This window comes from Physeter macrocephalus, chromosome 20 (genome assembly GCF_002837175.3).
Source record: "Physeter macrocephalus isolate SW-GA chromosome 20, ASM283717v5, whole genome shotgun sequence".
NCBI lineage: Eukaryota > Metazoa > Chordata > Mammalia > Artiodactyla > Physeteridae > Physeter > Physeter macrocephalus.
In genome coordinates, this window is record NC_041233.1 from 34676857 (window position 1) to 34702418 (window position 25562).

Sequence of the window (25562 nt, forward strand, 5' to 3'; positions counted from 1 at the left end):
ACTTCCAAAACTATGTTGAATAATAGTGGTGAGAGTGGACATCCTTGTCTTTTTCTTGATCTTAGAGGAAATGCTTTCAGTTTTTCACCATTGAGAATGATGTTTGCTGTGGGTTTGTCATATATGGCCTTTATTATGTTCAGGTAGTTTCCCTCTATGCCCACTTTCTGGAGAGTTTTTATCATAAATGGATGTTGAATTTGTCAAAAGCTTTTTCTGCATCTATTGAGATGATCATATGGTTTTTATTCTTCAATTTGTTAATATGGCGTATCACATTGATTGATTTGCGTATATTGAAGAATCCTTGCATCCCAGGGATATATCCCACTGGGTCATGGTGTATGATCCTTTTAATGTGTTTTTGGATTCTGTTTGCTAGTATTTTGTTGAGGACTTTTACATCTATATTCATCAGTGATATTGGCCTGTAATTTTCTTTATTTGTGGTATCTTTGTCTGGCTTTGGTATCAGGGTAATGGTGGCCTCATAGAATGTGCTTGGGAGTGTTCTTTCCTCTGCAATTTTTTTTTTTTTTTTTTTTTTTTTTTTTTTGTGGTACACGGGCCTCTCACTGCTGTGGACTCTCCCGTTGCGGGGAGAGGCCTCTCCTTTTCCCCACGGTGAACCACAGCCACCCCCTGGGCAGGCGGATTCTTAACCAATGCGCCACCAGGGAAGTCCAGGGAATATATTTCTTACATTTGGAGTCACTCACACATAAGTTCAAATCCTGATTCTGCCACTTACTAATTGATACTGAAAAGTCAATCCATTTCTCTGAGCCTCTGTTTCCTTATCTGTAAAATGGAATGATATAAGTTGAAGTACCTGGAAACTTGTCCTCCAACCCTTTCCCAACATTCACCCCCAAGGTCACCACATCCTCAAGGCAGCAGCATCTGACACCAATGAGCTCTCCCTTCTCTTTGAAACATTTTCTTAATTTGGCTTCCAGGACTCCACCCTCTCCTAACTGTATCAATACTCATATTAAATTATCGAAGCACTTTAATTAAAACGCAGTGTCAAGAGATATGGGGACATATGTATATGTATAAATGATTTACTTTGTTATAAAGCAGAAACTACCAAACCATTGTAAAGCAATTATACTCCAATAAAGATGTTAAAAAATTTAAAAAAACACAAAAACCCCACAGTGTCCTAATGAATAAAATAGCAAGATCCAAGTAGGAATGGCCTTCAAGAAACATACTTTAAAGAAACAAAATAAGTTAAAAGGAATAGAATGGAAAAAACTATATTAGGCTAACACTAGTCAAAATCAATCTCCAATAGCTTCAGTAATATCAGATAAAGTATATTTCAGAGCAGAGGACATTTCAGAGCAGAGGGACAAAGAAGGTCATTCTGTAATGATAACAGATCAATTAATCAAAAGGACATAAAAATCCTAAACATTTATGCCTCTTGTAACAAAGCTTCAAAATATATTAAGCAACAACTGATAAAACTGCAAGAAGTAGGCAAACTCAAAAGTAAAGTTGAATATTTTGATATCCCACTCTTAATAACTGATAGAACAGACAAAATATAATCAACAATACAGAAGACATAAACAGCACTATCAACAAAATTGACCCAGTTGACATTTATAGAACATTCCTCACAACAACAGATTACACATCCTTTGCAAGTGCACAAAAAAAATTTATCAGCAAAGACAATATATTGGACTATCAAATAAGTCTCAATAAATTTAAGAGGATTCAAGTAATATTCAAGAATTCAAGTAATTCAACTATGGTCCCTGACCACAATGGAGCTAAATTAAAAATCAATAAGAGAAAGATCCCTGAAAAATCTTCAAATATTTAGAGACTATTATAACACACATCTAAACAACCCATGGGTCAAAGAAGAAATCAAAAGGTAATACAGAAAGTATTTTGAACTGAATAACAATGAAAATACAGCATATCAAAATTTGGGAGATGCCATTAAATCACTTAAAGGAAGTTTAAAGCAGTAAAGAAAAATAAAGTTCTCAAATCAATGATTTCAGCTTCCCCCCCAAGGAAGCTATAGATATAGATGGCAAATAAACACCTGTAAAGATGCTCAGTATCATTAGTCATTAGGGAAATGAAAACTACAACCATAATGAGGTGCCATTACACACCACTACAGTGGCTAATATCAAAAACCCTGATCAAACCAGGTACTGAAGAAGATGTGGAACAACTGGAAGTTTCTTAAAGAATTCAACATACATCTGCCATGCAACATTGCAATTCCACTTGTAAATGTGTAGCCAAGAAAAATGAAAGCTTTGTCCATACAAAGACTTGTATATGAAGGTTCATAGCAGCCTTATTTGTAATCACCAAAAATCTCGAACAACCCAAATGCCCATCAAGGGGTAAATGTATGTTCAAATTGTGGTGTAGTCATACAACTGAACATGCCTCATCAATAAAAAGAACTAGCGTTGTATATTGCAATATGGGTAAATCTCAAAATAATTATCTGGAGGGAAACAGCCATAGCAAAATAGAAGAAAAGAAGAGTGTGTACTCTATGATTCCACTTACATAAAACTCTAGAAAATGCAAATAATCTGTAGAGCCAGAAACAGACTATCTGGGGAGTGGGGAAGGCAGGACAGGGGAGGGGATTACAAAGGGGCATGAAGACACTGTTGGGGTGATATCTATGTTTACCATCTTCATTGTGGTTACAGTTTCAGAGGTGTATACATATGGCAAAGAAAAATTGTACATGTAAATATGTGTGTTTATTGTATGCGAATTAAACCTTAATAAAGTGGTTAATTTTTAAGTAAAAAATAGATTTGAAAAGTGATGCTCAAAAACAGTGCCTGGCTCCATCTAATGTCTGATAAACAGCGGCTCCTATTCTTCATTCTGGGCTCTCAGTGGGCTACAGCGCTGGCTAAGATGTGGTCCCTGTCCTCAAGGACTCCTCAGTGGGGTGGGGAGAGAAACAAGCGGATCGATTACAATAAACATAATTGTTTTGGAGTGTTGCTAAATGAAATTTGCAGACGGTAAATGGTACAGGGACTTAATATCCGAACAGAATTGGAATCTTCAAAATGAAGAAAAAAAATTAAATCTTTACCCTCCCTCTCTTCCTCTGTGCCACAAATAGAGATTTCTTAAAGCTATTTGATTCAGCATGCGTATCATGGTCTATTTATTCTTGTTTTCTTCAATTAGTATATTAGCATTTCTCTCCCCTACATTATGCATGTGTAGCCTAATCTCATTTTCATTTGCTTTAACTCAGTGTGTGTTTGGGGGTAGGGATGGTTTGAAAGTCTAGAGTGATGTTCTCTGGACTGTTGACAGGAGTAGTCTCCTCTGGGGCAGGCCAAGGTCTGTACCCAGAGGGTCCTTATGGAATGTTTGTTGGTGGCAAACCAGTGAAGGTGATAAGGTGGGGGCCGGGGCCTGAGGGGCAACAACAGGAGAACACTCTGGGCAGAGGGGGCTATGAAGAGGTCCAGACCCTGGGATGACCCTGCGCTTGGGGTGGGGCAGAGATGTCTTATGATACAGGCACAGCAGCTCCAGATGACAAGCAATGGTAGGAACTGAGACCAGAGAGAGCTCTGAAGTCAGCTCATGAACAGCCTCATAGACCACGTGGAGGAATCTGAACTCTATGTTATGGACCCTGGCAGCCCACCACCTGCCAAAGACCTATTCCAGCATACAGGTGAGCAGATGTCGAGAGAAAAAGCACATGAGAGTTTGAAACACAAATGCATGTGGCAGCCAGAGTGCACCACTTCATCCTTGGAAAGCACAGTATGCATTAGAGATGGAAGATGCCTGCAGGAGACACCTGTTTCTTGCTGTTTAACTTATCCGCCCTCTTTGATCACAGAATCCTTTTGCCACAAAGCACCTACGAATTAGCAGAACATGTGTTCCCCCGAGCCCAGTGTGGAGACTGCTGCAGGAAGCCTGGCCAGTGCTTCCCCTGCCCTCCTCCCTGGCTGCTCCACCACCTGCCAATGGCCTGTCCAGGGCACAGGGGAGCCTGTGTGCCCGAGAGGAAGAGCTTGTACCCCACAGGACTTGAAATGCAGGCACAGGAAAAGGAGATGCAATGGAACATGAGGTGCTGACAGTGGTAGCTCATGAAGCAGGATCACAGCTTTCTGAGCTTCTGAAGGATTGGGAGGTTATAAATGCCTCTTCCTCTACATGTAGGCAATTAAACAAGCAGAGTCAAGGTGAGGAAGCAGGAGGCAGATGCAGAGCAGGAGGCTTAACCCAGCACCTCCTCTGTGTGTGAGCCCCTCATGCTGGAGGCTCTAGGGAGCTTGACAGAAAGGAGGTCCAGCCCTCACTTATAGGCTGTTCGGGAAGCCAGGCACATGCATCAAGGCCCCAACACAGCATAACTGGGGTGAGGAGTACAGGACGCCAGGAGAAGGAATAATTTCCCTACTGGGAAATGCAGGAAGACCTTTTGGCAGAGGCAATGTTTAGCAAACTCTTGCAGGAAAGGTAAGTCCTTGATAGTCAGAGACAGGCATTCCAGGAATAAAGGAAAATCCTAGCAAAGGTCCAGAGCCAGGAGAGGAAAATAAACAGAGGAAACAACAAGTCACCCACTGCTTGCATGGATGAGCCATGGGAGAGTGGGCAGAGGGTAAGAAGTAAAAAAGCATGGAAAGGTGTGATGGGGTCATCCTGGAGCAGGTTCTGAGGCAGGGAGCAGGATGTGGGCTTTTCTCCATTGGCTAGGGAGCCAACAAATAGGATGGAGACACTGGTCCCTGGGATTGGAGCACTGGGTGAGAACCAGGTGAGGGGGAGGGTCATGAGTTCAGAGAGAGATGCACTGAGCTGGAGGTGGTCATGAGGCTTCCAAGTGGCTGAGTCCAGAAGGCATCTGGATCCGTGGGTCTGGAGCTCAGAGAACAAAGGTATGGGATGTGGGGGGCATGGACATAGGCTGGGAAGGAGGCAGGGTGTGAGGGCCTGCTGGATGTGACTCCTCCCTCCTAGAGCCCACCTCCCCCTGGTCCCCTGCTGAGCCACAGAACACATCTCAGAGCATCACTTGCTGACAAAACCTAAGTGCCAGGGTTATGCATGTGCTTCTGCATTTCTTGAACCATTTCCATCAAAGCTTGCTTTTGTTTCTATGTCTGGAGGAACTAGTCTAACCATGAGAGCTGTCCAGGAACAAATGGAGTGCTTCAAGTTCCCTTCACAGATGGTTCTGGAAGAGGCTGGAGAGATAGACATATTCCATAAAAGAATTTCCTCCAAAAAGTTCCCAAGAGGCCAGGCTATGAGGCAGATGTGTCCTGCCTGGACACAGAGCCTCTCAGGGAGGGCATTCTCCACTGCGTCCTGACTCCACCCAGCACTGAGGACACCTGTGCATCACTGGGCCAGAGCCACGTGGACAGGAAGCTCTCCAGACCAGCTGATAAAGAGGTTCTGAGAGCCAAAGTCAAGTCTGACTGGTCCTGAACTGGTAGCTTCCGATGAATGACCCAGAGCTGTCCCCTCCATCCCTGAGCCTCCCATCTTAATTGTTGCCTTTGTCTTTTCTCGGAGGCTGGCTGGGAAGTACTATTCAAGGCAACTTGTTCTACCCTATCCTAAGTACATCGACTTGCCTTCAACCAAACCTTTTTAAGAATCTACTCTTTGCATGGGGTATTGGGGATTCAGTGGTGAGCTGGATTCTGACCACGTCCTCAAGGGACTCATGGCCTAGTGGCCCCCTTGACTAATGTTCAAATTTGCTTTCCACACGTTCTTCTGAATCCCCCATCCTCCTCCAAATTAACGTGTAATTTAATCAATCAATAAAAATAGAGTTTACACTCCAAAGCACACCTGCTTGCCAGTGTCCCCACAGTGGAGCCCAGAGACCTGTAGAAATTGTCAGTGAGGCTTACATACTCACAAACCTTTCTCTGTATCCAATTACCCCTTCTCCAAATAACACAGGCTTGTAACATGCAACATCAATATTCACTGGTGAAGGGGTAGATATATTAAGAAAACCACTGCATGAAGAAAGCAAACAAAAATATGTGCCCTTGAATGTTTATCTTGAATCCAGGAATATATATTAAGAAAGTCAAATATAGAGAGAGAATCTGGAGGACAGAGCCTGTAAGGAATGAGGGAAGCAGGGGGTGGAGCCGGAGGACTGCCTTGGAGAAAAACATGGTAGGAAGAGGCACAGACCTGAGCTCATCTGACGGACTGAACTTCCTCCAGAGAAGTGGGGAGCAGCTCAGGAAGAGGGAAGATGGGGCCCCGGTGTAGATGCTAGATTCTGGAGACCATGCTGGAGTTACCAAATGCCTGCTCCTCTTTTTACCCTATTTTATTTTTTCCTAGCCATTACATATGATAAATGGAAAAGCAACTGGGAAAATATTTGTCTGTGGCTCTTTGAATAAAGCCTGGAAATCTAACTGTCATAAGAATAACAGGACTTGTTCCCGATGGGGCCATGCTGTAATAGGAAACAGCAGTTCTGAATATGGCTAGCTCCTAAGGATAAGTCAATTTAGAGAACATCTTAGCCATTAACCAGAGGCCACACTGGGGTCTAAGGGTCAAAGCTTTACAAAAGGACCCACCTTTAGATCGCAGGCTTCAGGAATGTCCATGAGCTGACACCAAGGCCAGCCAAGAGTGTCCCTGTCAGTATGCATACCTGAGCCCTACTGACTGACCTTATTGAATTAGACCCTGACCATAGGTTAAGCATCGTTGTCAGGGCCACATGCATGATGGTGTCCTTTGGTGGAAAGGGCTCTGGAACCAGACAGTCATCATACAGAATCCCAAATGCACCGTTCAATAGCTATATGACCTTGAGCAAGTGATTTAACCTCTTGAGCCTCCCTTTTCCCATCTGCAAAATGAGGATGGTAATAACTGACATACAGGGTTGTTGATGAGGATAAGGATGTTAACAAACACAAAATGCCCTGACAAGTGCTTGGCCTCCCCAAAGAAAAGGAAACCAAGAAAGAGGGAGGTCACTTCTGGAGGAGGACACAATTATCCCAGGGACAGTCACATGAGTGGTGTGCCAGCTCACAGTGCGGTGCACTGATGACTGGGGTGGAAAACAGCCATCCTCTTGGGTGAGGCTGTTCCAGTGTGGCTCTGACAGGTGTGCCCACATCTGATGCCTCCCAGTGGCACTAAGTAAGTCCTGGGTTCCAGCCGCCCCGGCAATGCCCTGGGGGCACTTCACATTGGCTAGTGTTAACCCCAGCCCTCGAAAAGGGAATAAGAGGGACAGACAAGAGGGCCCTGGGAGTGGGTCGGGATGCCGGGGAGGAAAAAGAAAATAAGTTAGAAATGTAAAAATAGAGCACTTTTTGAAGACTGGCAATAGAGAAACACTGGCTATCCAATTTGGAGGAGCCGCCCTAAAATAAAGCCAGCACTAGATATTTGCCTTAAGTGGTACATAGAATGCATCCTTCCCCCAAAACAAAAGAAACCTATAAAGACGATGGCAAAGCCCAGAGGATCAAACTTCCCAGGGACCATGGGTGACTCTGTCAGGCTCTGAAGAAAGGGGAGGTGGCTGTCATGTCCCTTCTCCTAATCACCAGCACAACCATCTGCAACCCGAGGGAAAGGGACAGTTACCTCGCATGTCTCCCACTGGCCCGTGTGGACGTGGCGCTAATAAGATATGAATTTATGGACAAACCTCGAAAAGTGGGCCTTGCAAGAAGTTACTATCTGATACTACCTGTAAAATTATAAAATCAGCCACCCCAAGCTCTTTCAGCCATAGTAGCACTGAGCCAATGAAGAAACACACATCATAAAAGCATAAATTACCTGCACAATAAACCTTGCATCTTCTAGTATGTGGCCATTAGAAATCGATCAGTTAATTTAGGAGCAACGGAAGGCCACAGGGCTGATGAAAGCCCGTGCCAGGAAGCACTTTCTAGAGTCAGCTGTGTTAATAGCTGGCTAGGGTCACCAGGCTGCCCTGGTGGGTGCTTCCTGAATGGATGTGCGGGCAGAGGGTATGGCATCACAGGCCACTCCCGTGTAATGTTTGCAGCGTGGAGGTGGCCAGGACAAGTTACGGTGTAATTGGTGGAGAGCAGACCAGGCTGCAGTGAAACCTTGGTATGCCCATTCCTCCCAGGACCCAAACCAGTGGAATGGCCATTTACCCCCTTTAAAATTTCCCATTTACCCCCTTTAAATGGTTCCACTGAACCGTGCCCTGACCAGCTGCATGGGGGGTATGCACACACATACACATACACACACACACCTATACACATACACATATACTCATACACATACTGACATGCACACACACTTATGCACACACATCCACACTCTCACAAATATATAGTTACACACTCACACCCATGCACTCTTATATACACACCTTCACACAGAGTCACATAACACACATACCTTCAACCTCCTGCAGGAAATGCAGCCTCCATCCCCTCTGCATTCCTTTGCCCACCCCCTCTGCACCCCATTTTCTAACCCGCCCTCATCTCTCCGGTCTCTGACCCCTGACTGGCGACCTCCCCTCACCCTGTACATCTAATGCCTGACACCACTTCTCATTGACTCTTGACTTCCTCCTGGACTCAGATCTCCACTCTTCCCCTGGTTTCCACCTGCTCCGGGTGAGGATCTTGGCAAGTTCTGTCTACCTCTCTCACCTGTTGTCTTGCACGGTGGAGCCCTGGAATCTATTCCAGCACCAAGGATCACTCTGTACTCTCCCAAGGGGCAGGGGATCAGTGAAGGCCATGCCCCTCACCATTCTGGGGCTCTTACCTCATTCACAAAGACCCAGTGGCTGTCCTTGGAAGCCAGGTTGGTCTCCACGGCCTGCAGAGAGAGAGAGAGAAAAAAAAAAAACATGACCAGAAGCAAGCCAGAAGCTGGCAGATGCACAGGATGACTGCCGAGATGGAGTTTGATAAACATTGCTTCTGGAAAATTTTTTCCGCACAAAACACGCTGTCCCCCTGGGGCCAGCTCTGGCTGCCTTAGCTACAAGACACATCACTTGAACATGGACATCTGATTTCCTGTTGTTCTTCGGAGCTCTCATGCACCAGTCCAGTTCCAGTAGGCATCACAGGGCCATGGGCGGGGACATCCCTCCCCTCTCTCCTCTTGGAGAATGCCTGCAAACACCTTTCTGGAGGGGTGCTCAGGGGGGAATGTCTCATCACTGCCTGAGGCTAGAGAATCAGGAATCTGGAACAAGGGATTTACAGCAGCTTGTCCAGCCTAGCTAAACAACACCCAGGAAGATGGCAGCTCACAGCTGGGGCTCTGAGCTGCCTTCAGCTCTAAAGAACCCATCAAGGACCCTAGAACTGGCTCTTTTTTGCTCCGGGGCAGTGACCCCCCATCTCCAGCATTCTCTCTTAGAGCATTTTGTTCTATTTCTTTATAGCACTTGCCATGTCTGTACTTGAATAATTATCAGCTTATTTATTTTTTATTATCTATCTCCTTCGCCAAGCTGGGGGTCTCCATGAGGTCAGGGGCCACATCTGTGGCTGTCACATTTGTGTCTCAAAACCTTACACGATAACCAGCACACAGTAGGTGTTCAATATATAAATGAATACTGTTGTTGAAGATATGAATGAAGTATATATAGGAGGGCGAAGCAGATAGGACCCAGTTACTTATTTTGTTTCTCATATGTTTTCATGAGTGCTCTTTCCCTTTTTTAATTGGAAATCCAACAGATTGAAAAAGAGGAGGAACTGATAGTTTTCAAGCCTGTCCTGTAAGAATGCTCACAGCACAAGCCAAATACTGCTGAGTGCCAGGCACTATTCCAGGCCATCTACGAACCTGGGAGAGAGCTCAGATTGTAGTCCTCTTTTATTTTTACTCTTCTTGGTATTTTTTAATGTAGTTTTTGTCACTCTTTTTATTTGGAAAAATACAGAAAAATTAAAATGTTCAAAATTATCCCATAAACCTGCCCCATTTTTTAATGCACTAAAGTAGTGAAAACACCCCATGTATCCCTCCAAATTCATCCCCCAGAGACTGTTCCAAATGGCCCCTTCCAGAAGTTTTCAGTCACACCTGCAGGTATGTGTCTACATACACTTATCAGACAGACGTTTTTATTAAAATGGGATCATGAAATACACATCAGGTTACAACTGTCATTTTTGACTTAGTGTATCAAAAATATCTTCCCTCTTCAGTACACAGAGATCTGATTCATTCTTCTAAACAGATGAGTTACAGAGTGGTAAGGAGCCTCCCTGCTCCAGTAACCCAGGGGGCTGGGGGTCTGTGCTACCCCTTGGGGGGTTGGCTACTGGGCCACCCTGCATGATGGGGGGCACTCCAGACTGGAAGCCGTCATAGCATGGGACAGTGAAAACTGATGGCCAGTTACAGTCACCAGGGACAGTGCAGGTGTGCAAGAGAGGCTGGAATTGCTCTTTGCAGCCTCTGAGAGTTGATTTAGGACCAGGAGAGCAGATATCAACTCAATATAGAAGAGAAGTTCCTGACTTTCCAAGGAGTTCAAGAAGGAATGGGTTGCCGCAGGAGCAACAAGATCTTATTGTGGAAGTGCCTGCATGGAAGGCAGATAGCAGGGCCATATATGTATGTAAGTATCAACATGGAGGTTGACCACAGGTGAGGGGTAACACGCCGTCATGCACTGGCATTCTGCAGCCATGAGTCTCAAGTCTGGCTGCATGTAAGAACCTCCTAGGGAGCTTTTAAGAATGCAGATCCTGGGCCGCACTCCTTGGATTCCTAAATCACTGGGAATAGTCATGGGCCTGACATGCTGTGTTGTTTCAGAGCTCTGAACCCTGACTCTTAGCCTCTGGAGCTGAGAGCTCTACTCCAGAATGTATAGTTCTGTGAATCTGAAGGTATAGGTGCACCTGTACAGGTGAGAGGTCCTCCAGTGTCCCTGCAGGAGCCAGCAGTGCAGAGGACCTGACTCAGTTGCCAGGACATCCCAGGAAGCAGGTGGGAGCCCTGGCTACATTAAGGCATCTTCCCGCCTGGTCGCATCCTCATGCGTGGAAGATAATGATGGAAAGAATTGATCAGAAAACCTCACAGGACAACTGGCCAACTTTCCTGTCCTACTTTCTCTCACCAATTAGCAATTAGCTAATTTGTTAAGCCTCTTTTCCCCACACGGAGATAAACAGCACTTGGCTACAGCCTTTTCCAGAGGGTGCAACTCCCACAGAAGCTGAGATAGATGGTGAGGAGAAGCAACCGCAGATTTAGCAAGAACACCCCTCCCCGCTGATGGCTGGAGAGCTGCCAGCTCCGTGGGCAGAGCCCTAAATGTTCCCAGCCCAGTGGACATGTCCCCTTCTAAGTGCCATCCTTCCCCTGTTCCTCCCCAGCCATGTCTGAGGCAGGTGGAGGCCCCCAAGACCTCCCTTTCATCTCAGAGCCAGCAAGGTAAGGAGGGGGCAGGCAAGCACAGGACGGTCGAATCCCAGGTCTGCCTCTGCTTGGCTGAGGGCTCCTGGGTGAGCTATTCCACCTCTCTGAGCAGCAGTCCCACGCATACAGGGTGTTGGGAGGCCAGCAGTACTATTGACACTCTGCCCTGGTCCCCTTCAAATCCCATTAGGAATTTGGAGCCCAGTGGCTCCCCGTATGCGTTCATTGCCAATGGCAGGCACTGTGGCCAGCTGTCCGAACCTTCCTTGGCACTCGGGAAAATGTACACCCTCACCAAGGACTGAGGGTGCCATATATCCAAACCCCAGCTGCCCCGTTCCCTGATGGGGACTGCTCAGAGTGTGAGCTCAGCTGTTTCCGGATCCCTTCTGCGGGGCTAGCCCACACGACCTCGCTCATGCGCCCTCGCTGGCTGCTTTCACGTCCCTGTTCCACGTTCCCACTCCCCAGCCAGGTTTTTTTTTAATTCCCCTGGGAACACTTCTTACTAAATCATTGTCACACACACTCTTGCCCCAAAGTCTGCTTTGGGGGACCCATCCTGAGACAAACACCTCCTATCTTAAAGTTATTGTGAGATTTAAATGAAATTACGGGTGAAGCTTCCAGCCCAGAAAGAAGCTCACTATGGATGATCAGTGACCACGAAGGCCCTCCCTACTCCTTCCAATCACATCTCCTGCATGGTTGTCCTTCGATGGTCTCTTTTGAATGTGGAGAAGTGGGTAATCTCTCATGCGTTCCTTCTTTCAGTCAACAGACGGCACCAAACACACACAGCAGCTGCCCTAACTCTCCTGCATACGGGTGTGAGCCAGGAGTCTCGTCCGTGCCTCTGTGGAGCCAACAGACCAATAACAAACACGTAGGTATGGTCAGCACTGCCTCCTCTATGAGTCCATAGACCCTTCAGGGCAGCACAGTGGGGCCTCCCCTCATCCTAGCCACGCTGCGGGTTTACCACCGCAAAACACCGCTGGCATCTGCAGAGGAGTGCTGGACCAACTAGACAAATAAGGGCAGCCCTTCGTTCCATGGGTAGGCAGGGAGTGCAGCTGGTCTTCTGCTCCGGCTGGGCTCCTGGTCACTTGCTCCCTGCAGGGAGGGAGGCTGGTTTCCTGCAACCAGGCTTCTGTCCTGGAACGGGGCACCATGGCTGTGAAACTCCCCACTAAATAATGCAGTGGCAGGTGGTAGAGTCCTGAGCAACTTCAGGAGCTCTGCACAGACCCTGGAAACTAGGTCTCAATGAACCCAAGGGATGCCCGCAGTGGCGCAATGCCTCGGCACAGCACAGGCAGCCCTGCTTAGGTCATTGCTGTGAGTCCCTGAAAGCCTATGCCAGACCATCAGAACCCAAAGGCCTGACTCCTGGGGTCCCTCAAAGGGGTGGCAAGTGGAGAACTTTAGAAGAAGAACTGAGGAGGCAGGAACTTCTAAAGAATCATGCTGACTCCTGTTTTAGCCCCTTTTGAATAGGAGACCCAAAATGCTTCAGGTGGCATGTAGCCCAGGCTAAGAGCTGGGATGGTGGACAGAGACAGCCAGTGGGAAGGGACATCACTTGCAGAGGCAGAACTGGACATCTGCCCGTGTTCTGACACCCACATACCACCCTTTTGAGAGATAAGTGCACTGTCATAGGTAGACCCCTGTTAAAGGAAGCGGAAGGCAGCTGTTCTTCCCACACCCACACCTGGAGGAGGGAATGTGTCCCCTCGTCTGTGAGCAGCAGCCCCTGTCCGAACCTCAGGGTGCCTTTTCCTATGGCCAGTCGCATCTATGGAGCCAGAGTATAAGTGATGCAGGACACACCATCCCTACAGGCTTGCCAGGCGCCAGGGGACATTTAGATGCTGTCCTGAACACCCAGCCACCTTGATCCCACAGTTTCCATAGGGAAGTAGAGGCAGACCAAACCCCAGCTCCTGGCTCCCAAAATGACAGCAGCCCCTAGCACTGCCAGGAATGGGATGTGTGGGGCAGCTCGCCTGGAAGGGGCTGGGACCACGTGGAAGTGAGGATCAGTGCTAATACGCAAACATCTGGATGGAAGCAGAGAAGACAGGAGTTCTGAGGGATCAGAGGAAGCCTCTCCAGCCTGTTCCCTTTCCTCTGTGTTCTCAGTCTTTCATGCAGAACCAAGTTGCAGACATTTCCAAGGGTGACAAGAGCCTGCTTTTATCAAGCACCAGCCAGATACTTCAATACAACCCGTCCACTTGACAAGCCACAGGTTCTCAACACCCTAAGGAGCCAGGTAGGTTCTCATCCCCATTTATTTCACAGCTGAGGAACTAAGATCTAGATCTAGACTCGGATCTTGCACAAGGCCCTGTTAGTAGAGACTGGATTTGAACTCAGGTCCATGTGTCCCCAAAGCCTATGTTCTTTTCCCTTGATAATGCGGCTCCCTAAAAGGCCTGGACAGCCGTCAGAGCAGATGTACGAGCCTTTGAGCCTGGCCCTCTGACTATGGGAACAAAATGACCTTTTTTTCATATCTAAGAAAATGGCCTTACTAGCCGCGGTGCCTTCCTTCCTAGGTTAACTTATCCTCCTAAGTATGAGACCACTGTACTACTTGCCGTTCTCAAGTCTGAGGCTGTTTCACTTGATCTTGGCCTCAAGGAATAGTAAATGGAGTGGAAAAAACCTCCACATGAAAGCCTTCCAGCAACATCGTTGAGGATTTATTTTACAAAGTGCAAATGCCACTGACTATTCATGTACGTTAATTGTTGGCCACTTATCCAGCATCCCCCACCACCGCCCCCACCCCCGACACTGGGAGCCTGAGATAATGAAAGCTTGTCAACGACTAGCATCTTTTAAAAACCCCAACTCTAACATTTCAGAACATTCCCCCCATGGAGCCTGGGGCCTGGTATTTTCCCAGGAAAGATATTGAGCTAACTTTAAAGACCCACTGCTGCCTTTGCAACAACATGCTATTTAGGAACAATTCTCTCTGTGCAATGTCACCCCTCTGAAGCACGAGGGAGTGCAATGCCCCCAATTTGCAAGGAAGGGGAGTAGCTGATGGAGAGACTACGGACAATTTCAGGAGCTCATTTATAAGGAAATCAGCAAAGCAGCCACCATGAGGCCCGAGTTTCAAAAGATATGCCCAGAACCACCATGAGGAACCCCATAAAAGGCAGTTATCACTAGGTCAGGCCACACCATGCTTCCCAGGGGCTGCCTTCTTGGGAAACGGGCCTGAACTTCTGGCTCAGATACTTTCTGGCCCTCTGTACTCCAGCCTTTTCTCTAGAACCTCTTGGAGCCTTCCTTTCACCAGAAAACTGCCTTAAGGATCTCCCCCAGTCTCCCATGGCTCCTACTTCTGGTTCCATCCTCACTCCTAGAGCTGATTGGGGAATCTTGGGCCCTATGTGGGTCTCTTTTCCAGTTTCCTCTCCCAGACCCTTCCCAATAGATGGCACCTCCTGACCAAGTGTGAGGTTTCTGTTCTCACCTCACCCATCGTTCGGCTAGAGCTTCCCCGAAGCCCAGGGCCCTCACCCTTGGTGGGAGCAGGAAATTCAGCCACCTGAGCACATGTGTGTGTGTCGGGGGACAGAGGGGAGTTTGCTGGAGGATGGTGGAGACAAGGAAATCACCCCAGCTACACAAGGCCATCTGGAGAAGGTGTGGCAGAATTAATCTTGCATAGCTTCCAAACATAACTCTGGGACAATAAGAGGGTGCTTTTGCTGAGGGAGAGCTGAGTCTGTGGCCTGGGAGTTCAGGGAACGCTCTGGCTGGGAGAGGCTGGATGGAGGTGAGGGTTGCTTGCAGGCTGGGTCCAATCACTGACACTCACTGAACAACTCTGCCACCTGACCCGGAGCTAAGCCCTCTGCACATGAAACCTCCCTGAGTCTCACAACAGCCCACTGACAGAGGTTCTGAGCCTACAGATGGGGAAACTTCCCCAAAGTCTCCCAACAAGTCAGTGCAACCGAGGCAGCATAATCAAGCCTTTCAGATGCCAGATCCCACGCACTTTTGAGTGTATCATGCTGACTCGGGGACCAAACAAAGACAAACTCATTCTTGGCACTTGTTGTAGATGTTTAATGAAAAACCAAGAGTTGAGCTGGAAGACGATGCAGACAGTGGTGAGGCTTGGTGTGTGGAGCCACAGGGACTTCTGTAAGGTCAGGTCCTGGATGCTGGAGTTTCCTGCCACCACCCCTCCCCAGAACCCCTGGGTCAGGTGGTCCTCTGGTTGCCAAAGCGTTTCTATATATGGAGAGCAGCTTCCAGTCCATCACCAAGAGGTGAGCTCCTCACGGGCCGAGGTCTGGTGCAGTTACCATGCAACCCTGGCAGACAGTGAACTTCAGAAGATGTCTATGGAAGAAATGAATGGTGGGTTCACAAGCCTGCATATTTCCCTGGTGCTCAGTATGAGGAAGGTCAGGGGCATAAATAGGAAGCCCAGTACAGTGCAAAGGGATACTGACATACAGGCAGCCATCACTCTGCACAGTAGGTACTGAACTAATGGAAACCCACGCATGAGGGGCCTGTGTCCTCGCTTCCCACGGCATCGATACGCGCTTAATTTCCAGTTAACACTGTGTTGTGCAAAGTAAGTCCTGCCTGTATTTGAAAGTAGCATCCTTTTTCTACACATCTGTGAGAACCTGAGAATGAAGTGAAGTGAATGTGAAAGGTGGATAAATGCAAGATATCGTGACCTTTAGAAGCTGATGCCAACATGATCAAATTTTAGAACTTTTTTGTGGGAATGTAATCGTTCCTTCATTTGTGCCGAGTTCTTTTATTTTTATTTTTTTGGCTGTGTGGGTCTTCATTGCTGCTCACAGGCTTTCTCTAGTTGTCCGAGCAGGGGCTACTCTTCATTGCAGTGTGCGGTCCCCTCACTGTGGTGTCTTCTCTTGCTGTGGAGCACGGGCTCTAGGTGTGCAGGCTTCAGTAGTTGCGGCACATGGGCTTAGTTGCTCCGTGACATGTGGGATCTTCCCGGACCAGGGCTCAAACCCGTGTCCCCTGAGTTGGCAGGCGGATTCTTAAACACTGCGCCACCAGGGAAGTCCTGTGCTGAGTTCTGAACCTCCTGATGAAAGTTCCCATCTATCCTGCTTAGCAACACAATAAGCTCTGGACTAGTTTGGTCCATCGATGGCATTTTAAAAGATATTACCATCACACCTGAGAGAGAGTATTGTTCATGAGATTTGTTTCTTACACTTGCTTTGATCTCAGAAAAACTATTATGTTGCTATTGGGAAAAAAAAAAAGAAAGCATAATTGACTAAGTACATGTAAACATCTGATGGATCTAAACAATTTCTAGTCAATCATGAGACCTCCCTGCCCTCAGTCCCCACTGATTACCAAGTTTGAGATAAACAGCTCTTCCAAACCACCTTCCCACTTTGTACAGAGGGCAGAAGGGCCAGCTCACGGCCTCTGGGGGATGAAGATTCATTACAGATCATTTGTGGATCCTTCAGATGAAACAGAGACAGGTTCCAGGGCTCTACAGGCAGTGCAATTGACTGTAATAAAAAGTGAGAATATGCTACATGTGGACAATTTATGAGGAAGCGTTAATATCAGCAGAAAAATGAAATGGAGTCTGCTCGCAGGCACGATCTGTTTAATAAGATCAACTTGGAGAAGTGAAGCCAGGCAGTGCCGATGAGTAGAAACTGATGGATACTAGGATTTTAACCAATGGTCCATAATTTCCCTGCCACCTGGAAGGCAGAGAAGCCAAATAAGGCCCTCTATGTTCTCACTCTCACAGACACCCAAGCTGTTCTGTTGGGAGGGAATGGGAGCCAGCTTTTCTGTCAATCTTATTTGATGGAAGAGAAAGGTATACCCGGCCCTTGGCCACATGGAGGCTACCACACAATCATTTTGGGAGACTGGGGTGTACAATAGAACAAATGGCTTCTGAGCTTATTTACACCTGCTTTGGTTTGGTGAGAACAGCCGCCAGTCTCTGCAGTGGGCTGTGAACAGTCTCACCACATGGTCCCCGAGGGGGCAGGGGACGCTGCTCTTGGGTGGCAGGCGGCTACGCTGAACCATTTCTCATATACTCTGCTGTCCAGCTCCAGCTTCAAGCGATTTTCAGATATAAGCAAATAAAAGTCTAAAACTGATTAGAAATGTTTTTTTCTCCCTCCCACAGGTATTTGCACGTTCATACTGGAGATTGAGCCGGTGCTGTGAGCATCCTAACAGTGGCTCTGGGGACCCACAGCATCAGATGCTGCTGAAGGAGGGGGTGGGGACCGTTTGGGGCAAAAAAGTCCCTCCTAGTGCCACTGGGTCACATAATGCCTCAGAGGCCTGCCCCCATGTGTGGCTGTCAGCCCCAGAGACCAAGACCCACAGCGGGACATCCACTGGGAGAACAACTACACTGTCTCTGCTGCTCAATTAAAGCATCATCGTTCGTGGTTAATACCACGACCCCTTCAAATTGTGCCAGGCAAGCCATTTCTGCACACGTATCTAATTCCTTTTCTCAACCTAAATTGTTTTTAAAAGATGGAAGCATTTGAATTCTTTTTAAGGCAATAATGTTGAAAGTAGCAATTCTTTACCAAGCTGATAAGAGCTGCTGGGTGTAATTTGTGTTCTTTTTTTTTTTTTTTTGCGGTACGCGGGCCTCTCACTGCTGTGGCCTCTCCCGCCATGGAGCACAGGCTCCGGACGCACAGGGTCAGAGGCCATGGCTCACGGGCCCAGCCGCTCCGCGGCATGTGGGATCCTCCCGGACCGGGGCACGAACCCGTGTCTCCTGCATCGGCAGGCGACTCTCAACCACTGCGCCACCAGGGAAGCCCTGTATTCTTTTTTATGAGCCTGACTTTTGGGAGAATGAAATAGCAAGAAAAATCTCTTCTTTTAAGTTCTGGAGACAAGAACTGCTTCTTTCTCTGGGTGCTGGGGAGAAGTTCCCTGGCTCAGGAATTGTCAGGAAACAAGTCACTGATTTGTGACCCAGGAAAGTCAGGGAGACACCCTGTGCTGGGGTGGGGACAGGGGGCTGGGGAGCTGGGGTATAAACAGCTGCTCATCTTGGGGCTCACTTGGATTCTGGATCCCCTGAAAATGATTCAGAGTCCACGGGTGGGGCTCCGAGGTCTTGGGGAGTAAGGAAGAAAGGATGTGGCAAACTCAGTGAAAAGAAAAGAGGGAGGAGGAATCCACAATATAAATTCTCACCAAATACAAAGCCTCTGTACAGTTGGGGCCCAGACCTGGGCATGGCCAGGAGCTTAGTTTTTATGCAAAGTCCTCTGAGCCCAACAGTAAAGCCATTGCCACTCTGTATTGTGCTGCAGAGTAGATGTAGAAGCCAAATACTACTGTGCTTCATCCTCGGGGGTGTGGCCCACCTGCCCCACCCTCCACCTCTACTGCCTGCACAAAGGACCTGGAAAGGCCCTACCCAAGGGGTGGCATCACTTGGAGAAAAAAAACCTCTCTGAACACAAGGCTTCCAAGCTCAGTACCTGGAGTGGAAAAAACAATGAATTTGCCGCCAATCACATCCTGCAACCTGCCTTGATCTGAGGCACCCCACTGGTTTCATCTACTGATCTTGGTATTAGGCATGACCTTGACCCCCAGGGCAATTTTAAACTTTAAGCTCTCCAAACATTCCTATTCCTGTGGGTGTGTGCATACACAAATATGTACACACACACACATAAATAATTGTACTTCATTCACTTTGTGGGAGAAAATGGGGCACAAATAAAAATAATGTTAATGAATCAACAAACAAAAATGCCCAGCACAGTCATTATTGTAGCTCTCAAAAATTCTTGCCTCAAATCCACACTCGTCTTTCCATGATTTTTCATACGGCCTCCAAGGTGCTTATTCTAAAATGTAAACCTCAATCTACATTGCCGCTAATTCTTGCAACAATCATGGAAGGTGATCGTTTATGATCCCCTATTAATAGAACAAGAAAGTGAAGCTTACAAACTAGTATATAACTACATGGTCAGCTCTTTGGAGTCACAGACAGGAATAGCATCATCTGTGCCCAGGTGGGAGAGCCCAAGGGTACAGCTCAAATCATGACGGCACGAGACAGCCTGTCCCCATGTCTGGACTAGCCATCTGTCCCCACCAGACTCCAAGGACAGGGAAGCTCATGAGGGGCTCAGCCCCTTCCCTGGTGGTCATTCAGTGTGGGCGTGATGCATCTTGACTCTGTCCTCCCTGGTACCAGTTGGCCATGGCCCAGGGAAGGGCCAAGTGCTGGCTAGTGTCCGGCTGGCAGTAGAGGGCCCAGGGGAAGGGCCATCGGCACAAAGCAAGAGGCTTCAGGCTAGAAAGGGACCCACCCATAGGTTTCCTGAGGAAAGAGCAAGATATGATGCAGGCCCCAGGGAGGAGAGCAGGATTCTCTGACTTGTCCACTTCATGGATTAATGAGATGGACAAGTCAAAGAAGCAGGTGTCACCCTCTGGAAAATCCATGAGCAGGTGGGAGGGAGACAACAGCAGAATGCACCCACCCATTTAGCAAGCATGTCCTGGGCTCCTACTAGTTGCCAGGTGCTATGAAGGATACTGCACATGGAGATGAGGCAGTCTTGGGCCCCATCCTTGAATAAATCCAGCTGACTGGGAGAGACAAAGCCACAAAGAGAGAGAATTCCACTAGACCAAGGGAGAAAGTGCAGTGATAGAGAGGCTTTCAGTGAATCAGGAACCAGATACCAACTCTTGCCTGGCAAGTAGAAGCCCCCTGCTGGGGGTGGGTAGTGGTGGGATGGGAGGGTCTTCCAGTCTAAGGAGACAGCATGTATAATCCCGGAGGTGAAAAGGGGCACTCGGTTTGTTAAGAATGGTGGTTGAGTCACATCTTCACATCTTATGAATAAGAATTTGGTTCTAAGGCTATTAGATGAGGCAAAAATCAATTATAATCAAAATTAGCCATGGAGATTTCTTAGCTCATGGATATAGTACAGAAAATATAATTTGTATAAAGAACCCTGCAGCCGATACTCTAACCTTTATTAATCAATGTTTTTCCATGGTGGTCCTCAATTAAAGCTTCAATTTCTTCCCTGAGTGTACTGACTAACTCATCACCCACCTGCCTAGACCTGGAACGCCATGCACCCTACCCTGCCCTGTCACGCCAGTGCACTATCCAAATGGCCAGACCAGAACCTCTTCTTGCCTTGCAAGTTAGGAAGGTATATGTATGGTCAGATCTGCATTCCAGAGAGATCAGACTGGCCATGTGGAGAAGCCCTTGAGACCACACACCCATTCTTTCCAGCAGGTTCTTTCTCACTATGTCAAGCTTCACTGTGCCCATGGCCTGTTGGTGAGGCAGTCATGGCATTGTCTGGCCCAAGTACCTATCAGCTGGAGTTAAATGTGCATGTGAACCATCCTCACTGGTGGTCATGCTGTGGCTTAAAATCAGGGATGTAAGGGTCAGTAGCATGAAGCATGAGTTATGGACTGAAATACTGCCAGGTCCCAATCAGCAGGGCCTTATGCTATGCAGTGGAGTCTGGCTTTTACCCTGTGAATTGTGAGCTTCCAGATTGTGTTCTATGGAATGGAAAAGGCTTAGGAGATGCTAAGTTCTCCTGTAAAAAAAAAAGTCTATGCTAAGAAAGTTTGAGATATACTGTATTTATATCCCTACCTTGAAGAATCGCAAAAGGACACTAACAGAAATGTCCTCGGAATGTTATGGGCTGAATTGTGGCCCTCCATATTCATATGTGGAAGCCCCAATCCCCAGGACCTCAGAATGTAACTGTATTTAGAGGCAAGGTCTTTAAAGAGTTAAGTTAAAATGAGGCCATTAAGATGGGCCTAATCCAATTTGACTGGTGTCCTTATAACAAGAATAAGAAACATGAGGGATGCAAGCTCACAGAGAAAAGGCCATGTGAGGACAAAGAAAGAAGGCAACCATCTACAATCCAGGAAGGGAGGCCTCAGGAGAAACCAACCCTGCTGACACCTTAATCTTGGACTTCAAGCCTCCAGAACTGTGAGACAATATTATGAAAACACTGTTCCCTACTAAGCCAAGTAGTAGACTGTGATTATAGCATTTTCTTGGTTATACAACTTCTGCTTTTCTTGCATTAGCAATTACTTTTATTTGTATTTATACAAGTTCTATAATATATTTGTCCAAATGCTCAGCCATACAAAAGCATCTCTCAGTTCCCTTTCACCCCAGAGACAGCCTCTCAGAGCCCTCTCTCCCCTGCTCCTGTATGGACCCCTGCTCTCCAGCTGGATGACCAGGGACTGCCCTGAGACTTTCCTATCTGTTCTGCTGGCTGGATTCTCTATACTTGTTATTACTTACTTCTATCTTTTTGGTTTTTATTTTCTTTTTCTGAAGCTCATCCTACAGCATCTTCCTAAGAAAAGGTGCATGGGCTGTAAATTTTTGAGTCTATGCATGTACAGAAGTTTCTTAAAAAAATTTTTCTATCACATTGATTGATTGTTTCACTTAGACATAATAGGTAGGGTAGTACTAACTCATCCACAAAAATAGTGCTTCTCCAGTATCTTCTTGCATCCATTATTACTCCTAAGCATCCCAATGTCATTCTGATTCATGTGCCCTTTTTGTCACCTGCCCATCTTCCTCCTCCCCTCCTCCTCCTCCTTTTCTTCTTTCTCCCTCTCACTCCCTCTCTCTCTCTGCATCCCTTCTTCTCTCTCCCTGGTGCTCTGAAACTTGCCATTGAAGTACCCTGATGTGGGTGTTCTTTTCCTTTATTTTGGCTAAGAGATAAATGGTTGATAGGACTTTTTAGTCTGAAGACACATTCCTTTTGTTCCAAAACATTTTCTTGTTTATTTCTTTGATATGTGCCTTGTCTCCATTTTTATCTGTTCTTTCTCTAGGATTTCTGTTAGAATATTGAACTTTCTAGACTAAACCATTCATTTTTGTCAAGTTTACTCTCCAATTTTATACCTCTTTACTTTTGATCTTACTTTCCTCAACTCTAATACTTCTATTGGACTTTTAAAAATTCAGTTAATTTATTTTTTTGCCTTCAGTTGCTATTTTGTGCTCTCTGTTCTTCTACATAGTATCCTGTTCATGTCTTAAGCAAAAAATATTTTTAATCTCTTTAAGATTATCAGTGATATGGTTTTTGATGTTTTCTTCTGTTCCCTAAACTAAGTTTGGCCCTGGATTCCTTTTTCATATTTGTTTTGTACTCTCTCTTTCATATAAGAGACATTCCTCCAATGCATAATAATCCCTGGTTGTTCTTTCATGTTTAAAGTGGGGCATCTGCAGCATCATGGATGCAACTAGAGATTATCATACTAAATGAAGTAAGTAAGAAAGACAAAGACAAAGACCATATGATATCACTTACATGTGGAATCTAAAATATGACACAAATGAACCTATCTACGAAACAGAAACAGAATCACGGGCATAGAGAACAGACTGGTTTTTGCTAAGGGGGAGGGGGTTGGGGGAGGGATGGAGTGAGAGGTTGGGGTTAGCAGATGTAAGCTTTCATGCAAAGAATGGATAAACAACAAGGTTCTACTGTATAGCACAGAGAACTATATTCAATATGTTTGAAAAACCATAATGGAAAAGAATATTTAAAAAGAATGTATATATATGTATAACTGAATTACTATGCTGTACAGCAGAAATTAACACAACATTGTAAATCAACTATACTTCAATAAAAAAATAAAGTGGGGCATTCAAAAGCTCACTGAAGGGCATGAATGTGGGTTGTGGATGGATGGATTGGTGGGCTTCCCTGCTTTTGCATTGGAAGACACCTCTCTCCTCCACAATTTCAGCTCCTGGAGGTCTTTTCTCTAGCTCAGGTTCTCCAGAAAAGATTCTTCCAATAACCTGCCTGAAGGGTATCTTCCAGCTGCTGGCATTCTGAAATCAGGAAAAGGAAGTAAAGGTCCTACTACTCGCCATGCAAATCTCTGCTTAATTTCTGATGGTTTCTGCCACCTGCCTCATCCTACTTTCTGGGGTCTCTGGGTTCTAAGGCTCTCAAGCAGGTAGAACCAACTCACTTCCCATGAGCATCTTTATCATCAGGCACTGAGGCTGTAACATCCTTACCTCAGCTGAATCAGTTACCCTTCCTCCACCCACTCTCTACTTTCCAAAAACTAGCCCCAAGATCTCACCAACTGTTATCTCCTCCCATGTAGTCTTTGACCTTGTGGGTTTTTAACATTTAACTTTACTGTCATTTTAAAATAGTTTGAGGGAAAGAGGGATTAAACATGGGCAACAAATCAGAATTGTCTCATCAATCAGAAATCAATAAAACTGAAGTCAGTCAGAGGTTAGTAGGTTCATTTTATGCTCAAGATAACTAGAGTAGGTTTTTGTTGCTGGCAACTGAGCACACTGACCGATCCAAGAAGGTTTGTAGGAGGGCACAGTAGGGATAAGCATGGCCTGTGCCAGGACTGATGAAAAAGGGCAAGTTGCACACAAAACTAGAATTAAAAGGAACATCTTTTTTCTGCAGTTAGCCTGGAAAGCTAGCTGAGAACCCAAACTCCCAAACTTCTCATGAAGAACTTACTTTCATAAGCTTTGGGAGGGTAAGACTGCCTACCCAGACTTTGGGATGAGAGAGGGACAGCTCTCTTCTCTGCTCTTATCTACAGTCCCTGGAGGCTGTTTGGGGCAGTGTGTTCTTTGGGCGATCATGCAACTGAAAAGGTACAATTTCATAGAGAATTCTTGATCAAACCCACAAGCACATTTTGGGCTCATGCTCTGTTTATCACTCCTAGAGGGGGAAGGATGTCAGATTCTTATCCAACAACTTCATTCCACAGCCCATTTAAATAACCATACATCAGGCAACCCAAGGTAAGGAGACCATTAGCAACCTCAGGAATGACATGATATCAGTCGGATGTGTGTGAGTTTTGGGGATTTATAATAGCCTGTTCAAAGGAATAGTTCAAACATACTGGCTCACTTTTATCAACACATCTCTCTAGAAGAATGAAAGATTTAAGAATCTGTAGAATTCAGGAACCTGGACTCCTTCAACATAAATCCAGGCTGAGGGTTTCCTAGGCATGTCCTTGACGCTGAAGGCAACAAGGGAAGCCATGGACGATGTCTCTACCCCAATCAGACCGGTTCTGTTGGGAAGAGAGGTATGAAGAACAGATGTGCATGCAGCCTGTGGATGGATGAGCTGTCTCGAGGGGCCTCCGACAGGGAGACGTGAGAGCAGACGTGGGAAAGGCTTCTTGGAGGGACTGGGCTGGAAAGGTGAGAAGGTATGGATAGACTCAAAGCAAGAAAGAAGCCGTAGGCAGGAAGAGTGAAGATGAGCAAAACGGTGAAGGCAACAGAGTGCAAAACATGCCCCTGTCCTCAAAAATAACAATAAGGATACAGACAAATGGCTCTGAGTTCAAAGTGCCCACAGTATGCCCCCAAATAGTGGCTTGAAGTACCTCTACTGACAGAGACAGAAAACATAAGAAAACCACAGCAGAGATAATCAATCGCTCACCTGGAGCATGTTCAACCGAAAGGATGTACCACCAGGCCAGGGATGGGTCCAAGCTAGAGTCTGGGCAATACCTCTGAGAGTCTAGATTCACATGTGTGGCCCCTGCACCATGCATACTTCGGGGTGTGCGTATGTTTCCCTCTGGGGCTAAGATTTCTGCAAAGCCTAAACTTAGGGCTTCTTTTCTGTCTCTAGTACACAGTACACTGTATTTACATTAACAAAATCATATGTTCTTCTCAGAAAAAACCACTTCACACATCACTTTCTGCACAAGTATGATGAAAAGTTTTTTTTTTTTTTTTCCTGAATCCTTTTCTAGTAAAATATTTGTGTGTCTTGTAGAGCAGAAAATGCAGTGAGTGTGAACAAGGCACTGAGAAGCCCATCCTGGCCTGGATATACACAGGCAGATGGGAGGCCAGTGAGGCTGGCTGCGGTCACTGGCCAGGCCTGGGCCCAAGTGCTAGGCAGATTACCTGTTGCAGGAGGGCCCGGTGGGAAGGGGTTGTGCAGAGGCTC

General features: G+C 46.5%; 1 protein-coding gene across 1 annotated transcript in view; it reads right to left on the minus strand.

Moving 5' to 3' along the window:
• GRID1 (glutamate ionotropic receptor delta type subunit 1) overlaps positions 1-25562 on the minus strand; it is a 704191-nt gene that overhangs the window by 270425 nt on the left and 408204 nt on the right. Inside the window, exon 5 of the mRNA XM_024132152.3 lies at positions 8824-8877. Coding sequence (XP_023987920.1) covers positions 8824-8877 — 54 coding nt within the window. The remainder of the gene's footprint in view (positions 1-8823; positions 8878-25562) is intronic.